The sequence below is a fragment of the Lepisosteus oculatus genome, chromosome 9 (genome assembly GCF_040954835.1).
Source record: "Lepisosteus oculatus isolate fLepOcu1 chromosome 9, fLepOcu1.hap2, whole genome shotgun sequence".
Lineage (NCBI taxonomy): Eukaryota > Metazoa > Chordata > Actinopteri > Semionotiformes > Lepisosteidae > Lepisosteus > Lepisosteus oculatus.
The window spans coordinates 31,900,425-31,916,133 of NC_090704.1; the positions used below are offsets into that span (position 1 = coordinate 31,900,425).

At 46.7% G+C, this 15,709-nt stretch overlaps 1 protein-coding gene across 3 annotated transcripts; it reads left to right on the forward strand.

The window, feature by feature from the left end:
- Positions 1 to 67: 67 nt before the first annotated feature.
- Positions 68 to 13,783, forward strand: LOC107078542 (peripherin). 3 transcript variants are annotated; one of them, XM_069194421.1, is made up of 14 exons: positions 68 to 198; positions 834 to 900; positions 1,030 to 1,058; positions 1,531 to 1,632; positions 2,664 to 2,697; positions 3,078 to 3,229; positions 3,691 to 3,772; positions 4,815 to 4,965; positions 5,641 to 5,714; positions 7,207 to 7,283; positions 7,402 to 7,502; positions 8,121 to 8,209; positions 8,770 to 8,940; positions 13,136 to 13,783. In XM_069194421.1, the coding sequence occupies exons 4-14, from the start codon at positions 1,567 to 1,569 to the stop codon at positions 13,279 to 13,281; spliced, it is 1,143 nt and encodes a 380-aa protein (XP_069050522.1). In that variant the 5' UTR covers positions 68 to 198; positions 834 to 900; positions 1,030 to 1,058; positions 1,531 to 1,566; the 3' UTR covers positions 13,282 to 13,783. The 3 variants fall into 3 exon arrangements, with proteins under 3 accessions (XP_069050522.1, XP_069050521.1, XP_069050520.1); XM_069194420.1 differs by lacking the exon at positions 1,030 to 1,058; XM_069194419.1 differs by lacking the exons at positions 834 to 900; positions 1,030 to 1,058.
- Positions 13,784 to 15,709: the final 1,926 nt, after the last annotated feature.

The window sequence follows — 15,709 nt, forward strand, 5'->3', positions numbered from 1 at the left end:
TAGTCCTCAGCCTCAGCATTCAATAAAACTACAACTCCCATAAGGACGCTTACCTGGGGATAGCGTTTACACGCACAGTAGCAGAGACGCAAGACGTGAAAGCGGCGCGACAGTTGTAGGTGATTTAAAAGAGATATAGAAGGATTATGATAAAAAACTCAATGCAGCGCTCGTTTTCCCAGTTTTAAAAACGAAATTGTAAGTATGCGCTGGTTTTATGATCTTTTCTTGAGCACCATCGTTTTACTAAGAATTGTGACTCTTTTGTCTCTTCTGAAAACTGAAAATTATTTTTCAAATTTCATGAATGACTTAACCTACACTCTGTTGACATAACGATAAGGTGGTGCACGCCACTTAAAGTTTTACGCTGTGCAGTGAAATTACCTCGAAAATAAATGAACCAGTTTCTCAAGTTAGCTTTAACCAGCACTATTGCCTTTGAACTACCACCCCCAAGACGGCTTCTTTAGCTTAGTATTCTAAAAAAAAATATTTTGCGTAGTCTGCCGTCGACAGATGAGACGCAGACCAAAAAGCGTTGTACAAACACCTTCGTGTCCAATACCCCACGAGGTTTCTGTTTATAATTCTTACGCAGTCTGCATCTTGGTCAGGTGAAAGTGATGCTACAATGCAGGGGTATCTGATATGGTGCCTTACTTTGTGTCAGCAGATGTAATCCTCGGGCAGTCCCTCCGAACTGATCAAAACCGGTGACTTTTCCAGCGTTTCCTACAGGCACGGCACAACCTTCTATAGTCTCACACGACAACACCTTAACCTGCCAGTGTTGCAAAATTAACAATTTGGGATGGGGAATTTCATTTCAGAATAATTAATCCAGCACCAGCCACTAGAGAGAGAGTGAGTGAGTCTTCTGCTTGTGAACACAAGGAGGTAACAGCAATGCAATTTGGTAGGACAGAAGGGGAAGGGTTATGTCTCTTAAGATTAATTTGTAATTTTTTAAAATTTCTTTTGTGACCAGTGTCTGACTTTTGGTTAATCTCCTTTGTATTTTTGCAGAAACAACTGCCTGCTACCAAATCAGGCGGGTGTGTCAGAATGGCCTTTCCTTTTTCAGGCTTCCCCAGTGTACCGATGCTGAACAAAACAGAGAAAATGTAGAATGTCATCGCAAACCGAATTGAAAGTGTCAGACGTGACCCATTTAAGATGAAGTGTTTGATATGGAGTGCAGAGGGGAGGTGTTAGTGGGTTATTGATCGAGGGTTATTGATCAGAGAGGCGCTGTGAAGCTGTGTTATGGTCTCAGATGTCCCAGCCCCTCTGCTGTTTCAACACCCCCATTGTGACATCAGAACGCTGATGAACAGAACTCCGCTGTTGCGAAAGCTGGGCTCTTCGCTCCTGTTGCCAGGGTGACGGTGCTCTTTCTGCTGCAGCAGCACTGGGGGGTCAGAACTGGCTGCTCCACTGTGCTCCTGAGCCAAATGCACATGTAGTGCTGGAGCTTGTTTATCCGGCCACTGATCAGTGCTTGCATGCTTGTGTGTGTCTGTTCAGGCAGCGTGTGGATGCCGGACGAGCCCCGAGCCCGTCATGAACTGGGATTCCCAGCTGAGTGCCGTGCTGTCGGCCGCGGATGGCAGCGTGGCTAAAATCAGGGTGAGTCCCAACCTGACCTGTGGCCCTGGCTGGATTGCTTTCCCCCTTGAGATCCTGACTGTTCCAGTCCTCTCTGAGGGTCAGGCTGGGGCCTGTGTGGAGTGGATGCTCCGAGGGGTACAGTTTGATCACATTATTGGAGGGAAGCTGCTGCTCTGGAATCAGTCTCCAGAAGGGCAACTAGGTAGATTCTGTGGAGCAAGAGAATGTCCTACACTGATGAATGAAGGAACTTAGCCTAGAGCTTTGAGTCTTGGTTAGAGAAAACTCTGAGAGGATTTGGTATTCAAAATCCTCAAAAGACACTAAATCCAGTGGATTCCCTCAGAGTGAACAGTGAAACGTGAACCAGTGGGCACGAGTGAAACTACCTGAAAGTACTTTTAAAACCTAGAACAGGAAGCATGTCTTTCCCCACAGGGCTGCAGAAGCTACTCGGTCATGTCGTTGAAGCCGATACTCTGTCGGCATATAATTCATTTGCATTCATGGTTGGCAACAGTAAAACATTTCCTTTCGTTCAGGTTTTTTGTAAACCTTCCAATTGAATGAAAATGTTACTGTTGATATTTAGTCTTTTTCCAGAGCACTCATTTAAAGGTCTTACATCTGAGTTCATTTGCCATATTGAGCAGCTCAAGTCTTTCCAGTCATTGCATTGGGCATAAAAAGCGTTTTAACCTTTTCCAAAGCCAGTAAAATGTCATGTTTCACGCTTGAATTTGTCTACCGGTATGTGACTGTCTCCTAGTGCATGACATCCCTTGTTTGTCAGTTGTTCGACAGTCAGGAGTAGTGGCATGCGATTGCAAGAGTCAGCAGTAGTGTCATCCTCTTAAAAGTTTGCTAGAAGCTTCATTGATCCAAAAGAATCATCAGTGAACTGGCAAACTGTCTTCAGATGTGTCCATAGTTTGTCCATAGAGCTTGTCTTTGCCAGGCTTAAGAATGCTGGGCTTTGCTGGGGTCAGAGGTCAGGGGTTAAGGGTTAAGGCTGCCTTATTCATTTTTTCTGGCTACTGTTTTTGTAGGAGAGACTGAACACAGCAAGTCACTTCTCCAAAGGTATGTGTTTACTTCTGCATTTTTTTTTCTTTAGATGCATTGAATGAAGTGTTCTGTAGCAGGACATCTTAAATGCATTTCTGGGAAAGGCTGGCAGTCTCCCTGTCAGTCTTTAATCTTTGTTTAAGGGCCACTAATACTGTAAGTGCAGTGACTTTTCCCTCCATTCTCTGTCTCTTCTCCACCTTTTAACTCGCGTTCTAGGGGTCTTTCTATGTGTGGCAGTGTCGAGGACGAGTTTAAAACACTCCGGGATAATGGGAGCATTCGAATGAGAACGATGATCTTTCCGGCTCTCCCCAGTTATCACCCTTGTGCACCATTGTGCCATCTCTCCAGTGACAAACACGTTGACGTCCGTTCCCGTCTCTTGCTTTCAGACGTGTACCCCGACAGTGGGCAGTTCCGCAGTGTGTGTTTTGAGGAGTCCCCGCTGTCCCGCCCCTCAGCCCCTCTCTCGGGCGTGCCCAGCGCTGGCAAGCAGTGGGGACAGCTGCCGGAGATTTTGTCGCGGCTGCAGGACCAGAGCCAGGTGAGAGCCCCCTGAAAGCACGGCGCTTTGGAGCTCACTGATGTCCCAGATTTCTGGTCCATTTCGAGTTCTTAAAAATTGTTCAGTGTGTTTTTTTTATTCAGGTGTGTCTACAGTTTTTCTTCTACTGTCTCGATCTGGAGTTGCCAGGTTTGTGTTTTTCCACCTCTCGGCTTCTAGGTGTAGGCCAACTTGCCCACCTTCGAGCTTCTGATCTTTTAACACGTCACAGGCAGCGCCAAGCTCCAGCTCCGATTGGAGGAGAGTCGCATTCATTGCCAAGAGCACCGTAAGCCCCAGGGGTCTCGCCCAGGTGATCCTGCCTCCTGCAGTGGCTGGCTCATCGTGACAGGGCTGCCGGGGGAGTCCTGGTCACAATCAGTTAGTGATCATAACCCCCCACCCCCAAAACCCACATCGGGCGCAGGTGCCTTCAATGTGACCTGTCCCTCTCCTTGCAGGCCATCCAGTCCCTGACGCAGGCTGTGAGGTTGCTGGAGAGGGAGCGAGACAAACAGCAGCAGCACCTACAGGCACTGCAAGGTCAGAGTCATGTCAGGTACCAGTAAGCAGAATGGTTAGACTGGGGCTGTTCAGTCCTTGTCCTGGAGGGACCAGGATGCCTGCAGGTCTTATTACAACCTAAATCAGCTGATTATTGATTTCATTGGATCAATTTAACAACTTCTCCCAGCTCTCCTGGTCCAGGCTGCTTTAAAGAGGCATAGAAAACTGGCAGACATGCCCCCAAAGGACCTCCTGTAGAGACTGTCTGGAGGAAAGAAACCAGATGACTGTAGTGGTTCAAAGGCACGAGTTACACCATAAAAGATCTTAATTACTTCAGTTTCGGTGCACACATGGTGGGCACTCTTTAGGAAGTTGAGCGCTTGCTTATTTCGGCACAGTTCAGCAACTAGAATGTGAGGAGTTAAATGGAATAGATTGCTAACCTAAGCTGTGAAAGTCGATATCCCGCAGTAATAGAATCGCATCCTATTGACAAAGCCTCTGTGCTTCCCTTCTTTCTACCAGTCTATCAGACACCTAAAGGTCTAGCTTCCCACTAGACAATCTCAAATGTTTTATTAGCTGTGCATTTTAGTTTACTTTCTGGAGCTGGATTCATTTAGTGAGGTATGCTGTTCTGGGGCTGGCTGTCCATTTATTGCCATCTGAGTCTTTGCTCCAGCCAAATCATTTTTGTATCGATCCTCTGTCCAGAATGATGTAGAAACATATCAATAAGGAATTAATTAATCTGAAAGGTGCAGTGACACTGGCTGGATTCAGTGGAGTCCTGCTCTTCCGGAGACCTGCGTAAGCTTCCCAATTTGGCATCCAGAGAAAAAGGGCCTGGTTCCTTAAGACTCTATTTTCTTGCAATTTGTTGTTACTTCTTCTTTTGATTTACCCACCTGTAAGTCTCAGTCCCATCTGAAGCCGTGTTTCTGGTGAAGCCGGAACCTTGATCCGCTCACGGAGTGGATCGCCGCTGGCGGAGATGAACGGCACGGCAGCTGGAATCCACAGCCCCCCATTTGGTTTGGGCTCCCGGGGCTGAAGACTTGTCCTCGTTTCTCAGAGGAAGTGCGGAGGCTGCGGGACCGAGAGCAGCAGAGGGAGAGGGGGGGCTCGGAGACGGAGGGCAGGCTGGACCAGTGGCGCAGGGAGGTCAGGGGGGAGCTGCAGAGCCTGACAGAGAAGCTGGAGAGACTGGCTGCACGGCAGGACAGGTGAGGGGGTGGGGCGGGCAGGATCTAGAGGTCTGCTACCCGACCCGAGCCCAACGGGGCCTGACAAAGTATCGGGTTTCGGGCCGGGTTCGGGATGGTTTTCTCAAAAGTGAAAATGAATTATTATCATTTTATGTTTTAAATTGATTTTTATTAGAAGAAATTCGCAACTCATTTTGCATGCTCGCTCGTTCTCTCTCTCTCGTATGTGTGTAACAGAGCCTGCCTAGCTAACTGTTCGCAATGGATGAAGTAAAAACGAAAACTTACAAAGGCAGAACTGCTCAAAATGTCAAATGAGTTGGGACGGCTTCATCATGGAAACATTATGACCTCGTGGGTCATGAGAGGAAAAGAGAGTGACCGATTTCGGGTCGGTTTCGGGTTTCAAATTTGGCAGTACCATTCGGGCTCGGCCGGGTCGGGTCTCAAGGTCTCGGGTACGGGCTTCAATTTCATGCTTGTGCAGACCTCTAGCAGGCTTTCGAGAGCAGGCTAAGGCCCGTGATTGGGGTGGGGTATGTATTAGGGGTAATACTCTGGGGCGGTTGTATTGTGAGGGACGGGGGTGGAGAGTGGAGACAGTGCTCCAGTGGGATCAGGAGAGTGAGGAGTTTGGGGATGGGCATGCGCGTGCTACATCATTAATGGAATCTCTTCTTTTCGTTCCTGAAGCTTCAGTGGCAAACTGCAGCGGGAGGAGATGGAGCAGCTGAAACGGGAGCTGGATCACTTGAAGCACAAACTGAGTGAGTTCCTGACTCACCCCAGCCAGCCAGCCTGCCCATGACTGGTTAACCTCACTTGTTAATTAAACATAAGAACATTTCCCCACTGTTTGGAGTGCGCCGAGTTGCTGCAGTGTACCTGACAGATTGGATGTAATCCTAGAATCTCTCCAGGCCATTTCTTGAAAGAAGCCAGGTTATGAACTGCAGCAGAGTGGCAGGGCAGCTTTGTCCATGCTCCCATAGTCCTTTGTGTACACTGCTTCCTGCTCTCAGTCCTAAATACACTTACGCATTGTTTCCACTTGTGTCCCTTGGTTCGTGTTTCACTGTTACACGTAATTCACACTTAGGCAGTGTGTGTGCGCTGTTACTGTTAGGAGTGGATGCTCCACAACCACGCACAACCTGGAGTCAGGTTTAGCAGAGTAGCATGATGATTTTTTATTATGAACTTAGGTGAAATTGAATGTGACCCTAACTGACCCTGATGCAGGTTCTTATCTGAACAAACCTAGAGGAATGGTTTTATTGAGTGTCCATTTAGTGATGTCACACAGCCCATTGAATTTTATGTTGTGCTGCTATATGTTATAATATTATAGTACAAATGATATCTTCTCATTACAGTTTGCAATGACACTTGGGAAGATGCACAGTAGACTCTGAAGAGTTTCAGCTCTCAAACTCCTTCGCTACAATTGTGGCGGCTTGGGTAGTTTTATGAAAATTAGGTTTTAAATGAAATGTAATCAAACTCAATTAAAGACTTCACTCCATTGTCAAGATTGCTTGTGATCAGCTACTTAATTGCTGGCACATTTGATGATCCGGTTAATGTGATCAAAACACAAGCTGTGCCATTGAAGCTAAATGCAAGATAGTATGGATTTAAGATGCTGCTCTCTTATGGCCTTTTTACTTTTTCAGGTTCTGAAACCTAATTCATTCAGATCAGAAGTTTAAGAGTCTGTGTCTTTTTGAAAAACGGAGTGAAATCTTTTGTAACAGGAGGTCACACCTCTGTACATCACTCCAGTATAACAACTCTTTATAGGTGGAAGCCGTAAGACTGAAAGCTAGATCCAGAATATGACCTACATTTTTTTAAATAACTTAAAACTTTCTTGTAGAAGTGTCTAAAGAGCAGTAAACTGATGAACAAACGAAAACTGTCACGTTTTGCATCTAATAATAAACACTGAAGCCCAGCTTCTCATACATGACCCTCATGCAGCACATCTTTGAAGTGAGCCAGTGTGGTGCCCTGGTGGGTTGGTGTATAATGTAGCTGGCCTTGTAAGAAATCTCTCATGATGAAATCACGATGACTGCGTGTCACCGTGGGGCTTCTGTGCGAGTCGTGCATTGTGTTCCACACTGACAGTCTGCTTACTGCTGCGGTGCAGAATGGGACGTGCAGGGAAGGCTTGCGCTGTATTTCCCACAGGGAGTGATCTGTGAGCCTCCTGGGCACTGAGGACTTGCTCTTCGTATATGTGTGGCCTTGCAGGAAGGCAGGAGGATGACCTGCTGAGCCAGATCTCAGAGACCAGGGACATGAGGCGACAGTATGAGCGCAATACCAAGGTAGGTGCACCGGGAATCCCCCTGTTATATGAAAAACACCTGCTCACACACGAATACAGAAAGACCTCGGCATGGAGTGGCTCTGAAAGAACTGTGCTCAGACCTCTGTCGTCTGCAGATGCTGGAAAGCCTGGCGGACAGCTACAGGGGCCACGCGGAGGACCTGACGAGGACGCTGTCGCAGCAGCAGAGCGCACATCATGATCTGCACAGCCTCAGGTCAGAGCGCCGCTCAGGGGTGTAGAACAGGCCACAGCGGTGGGCTCTGGGGGTGGGGGTGCATCTTCCTCTGGGACCTGACATCCTGAGAGGCACTCAAGCTATCCAGTCCTCTGAAAGCCATCGTACACAGCTGGAGCCAGATTCTTCAGACTGAGACTGTTTTGCTTTGTGCCAGGTGAGGGGAGTTCTGCTCGGTACATCTTGCACAGCTGGTTGCTGTCAGTCCCACAGTCCACCAGAGCCCAACAGTTCTGCTTTGATCGAGCTGCCAGCTTCCGCACAGCAGCAGCTCAAGGTGCAGGGAATGTCACGTGTGTTAGTCTTTCATAAGGCTGGGCCAGTGTGTAGAGTTAAAACGATATTAGAAAATGTGTAGGAATCTTCTCTTAATCAGTGCGGTTTGTAACTGAGTCTAGCATCATGTTTCCATCCTCTTCTGGGCAGATGTTCCTGTGTCTTCAAGCATTGCAAGCCTGTGTCTTGTGATTGTGATTCTAGGGTATCAGGTGAGGTGAATGTGATTTGCGTGGTTTAAGGCTGGTGTCATGGCTTTTGGGTGGTGTTCTCTTTCACCGCACCTCTGACCTTGTTATTTTGTGGTGGTGCCTCCCCCAGGTCCTGTGTGTCTGAGCTGAAGGATGAGATGAGAGGGCTGAGGCTTGCTGACAGCCAGCCTATGTCATCACATGGTACACGGAGGGCAGGTAAAATCAGCAATTTGACCAATGTTACCATAACAGAAAAAAAAACTCAGATCGTGTGCCACTTATATTGACCTGGGAATCCTGAGCTTGGATGTATCCAGCACCAGTGCTGCACTAAGGGCTTGTGACCACTAGGGGGAGTGAAACACCATTGCTGTTACACACATGACCTGCCTTGGGTCCATTGGGAGCCAAGTGACGTGTGGCTGTTACGTGTGGCTGTTATTGAGATCTGCTGTGTGGCGGGCTGCCTCCGTCACCCAGGTGTGTGCTGCACTTCTGCTGGATGTGTCCCCCTATTGGTAGTGCTTTGGGATGAAAATGCAAAGAATTATTGTATCGTCATTGACTCCAAATGTTTCTCTTTGAAGATTTTTTTTCTCTTCTGTGTTCCGTGCACCATTGACCGGAGCTGCGCTGGGCGGTTCCTGTGAGGTTCTGGCTCCACCGGGCTCAGCCAGGCTCAGCTCAGGTGTTCCGACATGGAAAGGCCGGTGTTGTGTTCATTCATAAAATTGTTCCGGCTGTTCCTCTGTCCCTGTAATTCCTCCTGTCCCCAGGTGACTGTGTGAGCGGGAGGCAGCACCAGCAGTCCAGAGAATCAGGGGGCTCTGACCTGCTGGAAGAGGACTCGGAGGGCGAGCTCAGTCCCAGCCTCAGCCTGGGGGACGTCAGTTCAGAGGACCTGTCCCTGCTGTCCGAGACGCCTGCCCCGCCACAGCCTCGAACAGGTACGAGAGATCAGGTGTACGCAGCCTGCAACAGCACCCCGGCACTCGAGCTTTAATAGACAGCTGGAAATGTGCAGCAGCAGCAGCAGCAAACAATAGAACAGGTCTGATTAAACTATCCCGAGTTGAACTGAAGGCTCAGTAAAGTAATTCGAGAGCTCAGAGGTAATTGAGTCCAGAGGTCTGGGTCTGGGACATCCCGAGCTAAACCCTGTTCGCTGAGTGACAGCCTGTTTAGCAGCCCTGCCAGCTGCACAGCCCACAGGTGCAGATCAAGCCTCCCACTTCAAAAAGCAGGCTTAAGGAGCACTTCAGCCGTATAGCAAACAGACCGTCCCCTTCCTAGCATGGCGATTCTGGGAACAAAGGAACAAAAGAGAAGGAATAAAGGAGGTATTTTTTTAAAGCTGGGTGATTGTTGCACTGCGGTTGAGAGTGCAGGCTTGTGCATGCTAGAGACCAGTACATCCCTGAAGGCACCTTAACCCTTTCAGGCACTGCCCGCAAGTCAGAGATCAGGGTCACCAAGAGCTGTTCGGGTGAGCCTGTGGAGCTGTGGCCTGTCTGTAACGTCCTGGAGCAGAAATGTAGATGTCAGCTGCGTTTATCTTGGGCTTTGGCAGCTTTAAGTGCATTCCCATGGATCCTGAATTGACATGCTCTCAGGGTTCTTTGTTCTAGGAACGAAAGGAGCATAGACTCCTGCTTTCTAGTAGAACTAAAAGATCTTCAGTCTACAGAAAGGTAAAATGGCCAAAATCACACCAGAGGCACGGTGGCTCACCAGGATTCTGGTTCCAGTTACGAATCCCAGGAGTGTTTTGTTTCGTTATTTCATTTATGAAAAGTTAAAAGTTGAAGAATACTTTCACCAATTATTTTTTAAACCAAAGCATGTAAAAAAATGTACTTCATATTTTTTTCTTCAGGTGTTTCCTTCAGTACATCATGCACCAGGGGTTTATTTACAGTTGCCTGGCAGCAGAGGTGAAGAGGTGGGGGGTCCCCACAGCAGAAGTAATAATAATAATGTACACTTATGTAGCTCTTTTCTGGACAAAGCGCTTTACAAGTAATGGGGTAATGCAGCCCCACCTGGATGATGTGACAGCAGCCATAGTGTGCCAGAACACTCACCACACACCAGCTATTACTGTGGAGGAGAATAGAGTGATTAAGCCAATTCATAGATGGGGATTATTAGGAGGCCATGATTAGTAAGGGCCAATGGGAAATTTACGCCCCTACTCTTTTTGAGAAATGCCCTGGGATTTTTAATGACCTCAGAGAGTCAGGACTTCAGTTTTACGTCTCATTCGAAGGACCGCGCCTTTTTACAGTATAGCATCCCCGTCACCTTACTTGGGCATTAGGAACCAGGTAGACCGCAGGATGAGCGCCCCCTGCTGGCCCCACTAACACCTCTTCTAGCAGCAACCTTAGCTTTCCCAGGAGGGCTCTTATCTAGGTGCTGACCAGGCTCACACCTGCTGATCTTCAGTGGGTTGTCAGTTGTGAGTTGCAGGGTGATATGGCTCTCCCAGGGCCTGTAATTGGAGTTTTTTGGGATTGTCACGGAAGCTGATTAGTGGTTTTCCATGACTCTCATCTGCCTGTGCTAACGAGGGGCAGTGCTCTGGCCTCGGCAGCTCTCTGACAAGCAGGCAGGGTGAACGGGACAGGAAGCCCAGATGGACTCGGGGGTGGCTGGAGGGACAGAGAGAGCTGGCAGAAGGCAGCGAGTGAGAAGTCGCGTGAAGTGTGCAGGGGAGGGAGGGAAATGAAAGAGGGGGAGGGTTTGAGAGACTACAGGGCAGTGTCACATGCAGTTGCAATTTGTCCTTTTTGTTTTGTGCCAGACTTGACAAAATCATCATCCTGCTGGAAGTATTAAGGTTAAAAAGCCATTTGTTTTTTGCCATGCTTATGTCATTGGAATTTATGTTTTTGACTATATACACACCGTGCCCCGACATATTAACATCTGCATTTGGACTAAAATTAGTGACAGTCTAGAAATCTTCAGGCTCAGAACAGATTAAACATCTGTCTGTATCTGGGAGCTTGTTCAACTCTGTCTGTTTTAGGGGTATATTTATACTACAGATGTTACTAATATTTTGGGAAATCTATTATTTGTACATTTGGGAAATACTTTTGTACATTTCTATTGTCTTTAGGGATGCTTATTTTAAGGGTTAAGAGGCTGCCAGTGCGTCATTTTAAGTATAGATGCAGTTTATTTGCTGTGAGTGTGCGCTTGTTTGCTTGTGCAGAATTGAAGAAAAACAAGAGTACAGGGCAGTGCTGGGCTTTCTGCTGACATCTCGCCAGCAGTCTTTTCAACAGCAGTTCTCACAATGGTACAATATTTATACACTCAGAAACTCTACTTATAACTTGTGTCAAATCTCCAAAGCCTGATGTTATAATAAAACTTGGAAAATTATTAGGTGTTTAGGAAAATGATCTTGTGAGTTCTCAGATCTTAACCTTAACCTGGTCCTGATTGCTATTGGGCTGGGAGACCTCCAAGGAAAACCAGGCTGCTCCTGCAATTGTGTAAGTCCTACCTGATGAGCACGAGTATCAGATTTCAGAAGGTGAAAACAGGGTCAGGTTATCAGCTCCCTCCAGTCTGGGCTTGTCAGCCGTGGTAGGAAAGCTCCCTGGCCTGTAAGTGTAGCATTCAGGATTGATGGGCTTACTCATCGCCTGATGTGTCTGCAGACATGCTCTAAACATCAAAACGAACACAAGTACAAATGCTTCTACGCATCAGAATAGTAGGTTTCTTTGATTCTCTCAAGTTCAGAAGCCTGAGATCTGTTTATTGGCTTCTTGTGGGGGCCTGTCGCTAGCCACAATCCAGCCTTGGGCAGCACAACGGCTTTGAGCTGCCTCTGCTTGTTCACTCCCACTTTTATTGTTTTCCCTCCATCTCCTTCATCTCCCTTATTATTTAACGCACCTCGTCTTTCCATTTCGAATGTCGTAAGCGATCGTTATGACTTAGTGTTTGGCAGCAGCATTACCGTCTGCTGTAGCCTGATCTTAGAAACTGAGCAGGGCTGGGCCTGGTCAGTACTGGAATGGGAGACCTCCAAGGAAAACCAGGTGTTTTTTTCAAGTAGGAGTGCTGGTGGTCCAGTAGGTGGCACTTTTCTCCCTCGACCAGTATTGTCAAACCAGTGTCCCATTGTGGTGAGTGGAGATGCTGTAGTGCAGGAGGTGCTGTCATTTGGGTGGATTGTTTACCTGAGGTCCTGACTACTTAGTCCATTACGATCCCAGAACAGGGTTCATAAAAGCTGTTAACCCCACTGACCTGTCTAAATACCCAGCTGGCTTTTACAGTTGAGAGCCTGTCTAATGTCCCCCTTAATTCAGTTGGTAAAACAATGCTGCTATTGCTTCTCTACCTGATCTGTAGTGGGGCTGCTGGCAGACTGCCTTCCACATATCTCCCAGGCAGGGCTTCATTAGAGGATGAAGTGGGTCTCCTCCCATATGCCAATGCATTAAGATCCTTTGAGATTAAAAGCACTATAAACATACAAGGAATTATTAACTGTTTCAGTACTGGTAGTGATGTGTCAGTATTAACACTTTAAAATAATTTTGTCTTTAAAGGCATGTAATGCTATATATACATGTTCATATATATCGACCCTCAGAGCTACAGTCAAGAGCCTTGCCTCTCAGAGACACCAGCAGAACACATCTGCAGCACATCTGCTGTGGTCAGCATTGTGTGCTTCCTGAGGCTCTCCATGGATTGGGGCAGCAGCACTGTAACTAACAGAACTGCCCCTCCAAGGTGCTGGGTTCACATGCTGTTGTAACCTTGGACGAGGTGCTTCATTTGCTCCAGTAAATAACTTGCAGGATTAACCGGCACTTTTCAGCTCATCATTGTGGATGAGAATTTGTTCTCCATTAACTGGTTACATGTTCTGGTTAATTAAAGGATTAAATAGAGCAGAAGTGAAGCTTCTTCCATCTAGTTGTGTCATTCCAATGCTGAACATTGTGTCTGCGTTATGTTGAAACTGATTCATAATTGCTCATTTTAAGACCCTTTTTTCTGCATTGTGACTATTTGACCTTCACAAAAGTTGCCATCTGCTGAAAGTCTGTGGTGAGTGCTCCACTCTGGGCTGAGACCATGCTCTCCTCTCTCTGTGACAACTAGGCACCAGACCTCACCATCTCTTGGAAGGAAGTGACAATGGGGAAGCAGGAAGTGGGCTGGATGAGGAGGAAGAAGACCTCAGCATCGAGGAGGACCTGGGTGAGCTGTCTGACAGCCCACCTGAACTCAACCTCAGTGACCTCTAGCTTGTCTTCTGCCTTTCACCCCATTAACTCCATCACCCCAGTGGAAGGAGCTACTGGCCCTTGACTGACAGAGGTGTATACCACGATCACCGTGTTTCTCAAAGAAGCTTCCAGCCTGGCACATGTTCTGATGGCTATCTTTCAGCTGAAATCATTTATTTTGGGCCACATTTATTTTGGGCTTTGTTCCCTGCCCTGTGGTTGGAGGGTACACTTTTTAGGTTTACAGTGAACAAAGAAAGGTAGACAAGGATAAGGATAAAAAGCTGGAGGGAGGAGAAGAAAAAAGTGATGGGGGAAGGGATTGCTTTTCCTAATTTCAGTATTACCCACATCAGAAGAAATGAGAGAGCAGAGGGCTCAGCACCACAGTGATCTTTGGAGTTCCTTCAGAAGCCAGGACTCGCTTACTCTCCCTGTGGTCCCTGGAGACTGCCGTTCTATCCTTTCTCAGAACGCCCGATGCTCCTACTTTTATTAAAGAAAAAAGGTGCGCTCATCAGGATTTGCTGTGGTATTTTTTTTTCCTGTTCAAACAAACACCCATCCAGCTGCCTCCATTTTTGTTTCTAGTTTTATGTTTTCCCCAAGAGCGTTGGCCTCTTCACTCAGTGCCTCTGCAGTGTTGTGGCTTGGTTTCTGGGCCATACTGAGAAGGCAGAGAAGAGAGATTCCGCAGATGATGACAGGCAGAATTCCACAGTGCTCTGATGATGATGTCATTGCCAGGCCTGAGCATGAGGGGGAGGGGCTGAGCCTGATCCGTATCTGGAGGCAGTATTATTGTAGTGGTTATCACAGTCAGGTAGAATGTGGGGATGCCCCAGGAACAGTAGCTGCAGGCAGGGGTGGGGATGGAGCAGGTCTAGATGCACAGTTCTCCACACACATTCCATTTTTATACTGAGCATGATATGTTATTCCTACATTTTAAATTCCATTTTCTACGGGTGCAGGAGTGCATTAGCAGTTAAGTGTGGAGTTGAACTCTTCCTTAGATGTGTATTTGCTGATATACTTTAAGGGGATGAGGAAGAATGGTTTTTATGAGACAAATTACAGCCCTGATTTACTGTGGATTATTCTGTAACTATCTGAATGTAATATAGTGATGGAAGTTTGGGCTACCAAATGAGTCTGATATTATGTGTGAAATCAGTCATTCAAATGAACTAAATTGGGTAACAGAGGACCGTGAGATCATTGAAAATAAGATTATAAGATTTCAGTTCCGATTACACTAATGAAGTTCCACTGGACCACTGGTCACTTTAGAAGATGTTCTGCAACATCCATTCAAGAGAATTTCCTTTTGTACATGGCTGTGCAGATGTGAACTCTGTGGCTGTTGACGAAGTCCATTGTGGTCAGCTGTGGTAGCCACATGCACAGGCACAAGCTCAGCCCCACAGGCATCTCCAGCCCTAAAAAAAGATCACAGAGGAAATGCAACAGAAAATGCTGTGTTTCTTCTGTATAGAATATAATGAATGATTTAATGAGCCAGCAGTCAAGACAGAGGTTAGAGGGTTTGTTGCTGATCTTGGTAATGAGCATCAAAACATGGGAAAACGGCCACGCAACATCGGGATGTCTCCAGACACCGCACCAGCGTTCAAGTCTAGTAGAATAAGATAAGCCCAGAATCTATCTGTAAATGGGGGAGATGCCAGAATTTGTGTTTCTGAGGACTGTACAAATTCTAATGTATTCTTAAATGAATGGATTTCTGCCATGTCACTTTGCTTGGCATCGGTGCTGTTTTAGAGAGAATATTGGCGTTCTTGTCGAGCAGTGCTTGCCTGGGACTCAAATACAGGAACAGGAAGTGCAAAGGGCATTGGTTCTCTTAATCATTTGCATGATCATGAAGTATTCTTTGGTTTTATTTGTTGCTGTGTTTTCATTAACAAATACAGTTTTTAATAGTAAAATTGTATGTAATTGATTTTTTTTTTGTACTGAGAGATTCCAGTACAGCAGCTATTATGAAACAATAGGATTTCTAAACCTTTAAATCTGCTCACCAGTCTTTAGTGGGGTTTCAAGTAAAGATAACGCAGGTATAGATAGCAAGTGATCTTTTTATAACAGGCGGGGTGAGAAAATGAGAAAACATTTTTTTTAGGTTTAAATTTGGCATTCATGTATTTTCTACAAAAACAGAGAAAGTATCACAAGGCTGCTCAGGAGGCAGGGCCACAATGTTCGCCGCCGATGGCAGAATTCTGCAAGGTCCTGCACAACAAGATAGTGCTTGTGAAAGAGTCCCTTGGGCAAGAGCCGGGTGCATTTGGATAATTTAAGAAAAATATTACCTAAGGGTCTCAGGAGTTTTGAACAAATAAGATCCTTGAGCTGTTTTAATTGAACCGTGAAGAATTACGTGGAAAATCTGAGGGAGCAGACAGAACCCTGTTGTTGTGAA

Coding starts and splice junctions, on each gene's coding strand:
- LOC107078542 (XM_069194421.1), top strand. CDS start 1,567: ATGAACTGGGATTCCCAGCTGAGTGCCGTGCTGTCGGCCGCGGATGGC. Junction 7,284..7,401: donor AGTATGAGCGCAATACCAAG/GTAGGTGCACCG, acceptor TGTCGTCTGCAG/ATGCTGGAAAGCCTGGCGGA. Junction 8,210..8,769: donor ACATGGTACACGGAGGGCAG/GTAAAATCAGCA, acceptor TCCTGTCCCCAG/GTGACTGTGTGAGCGGGAGG.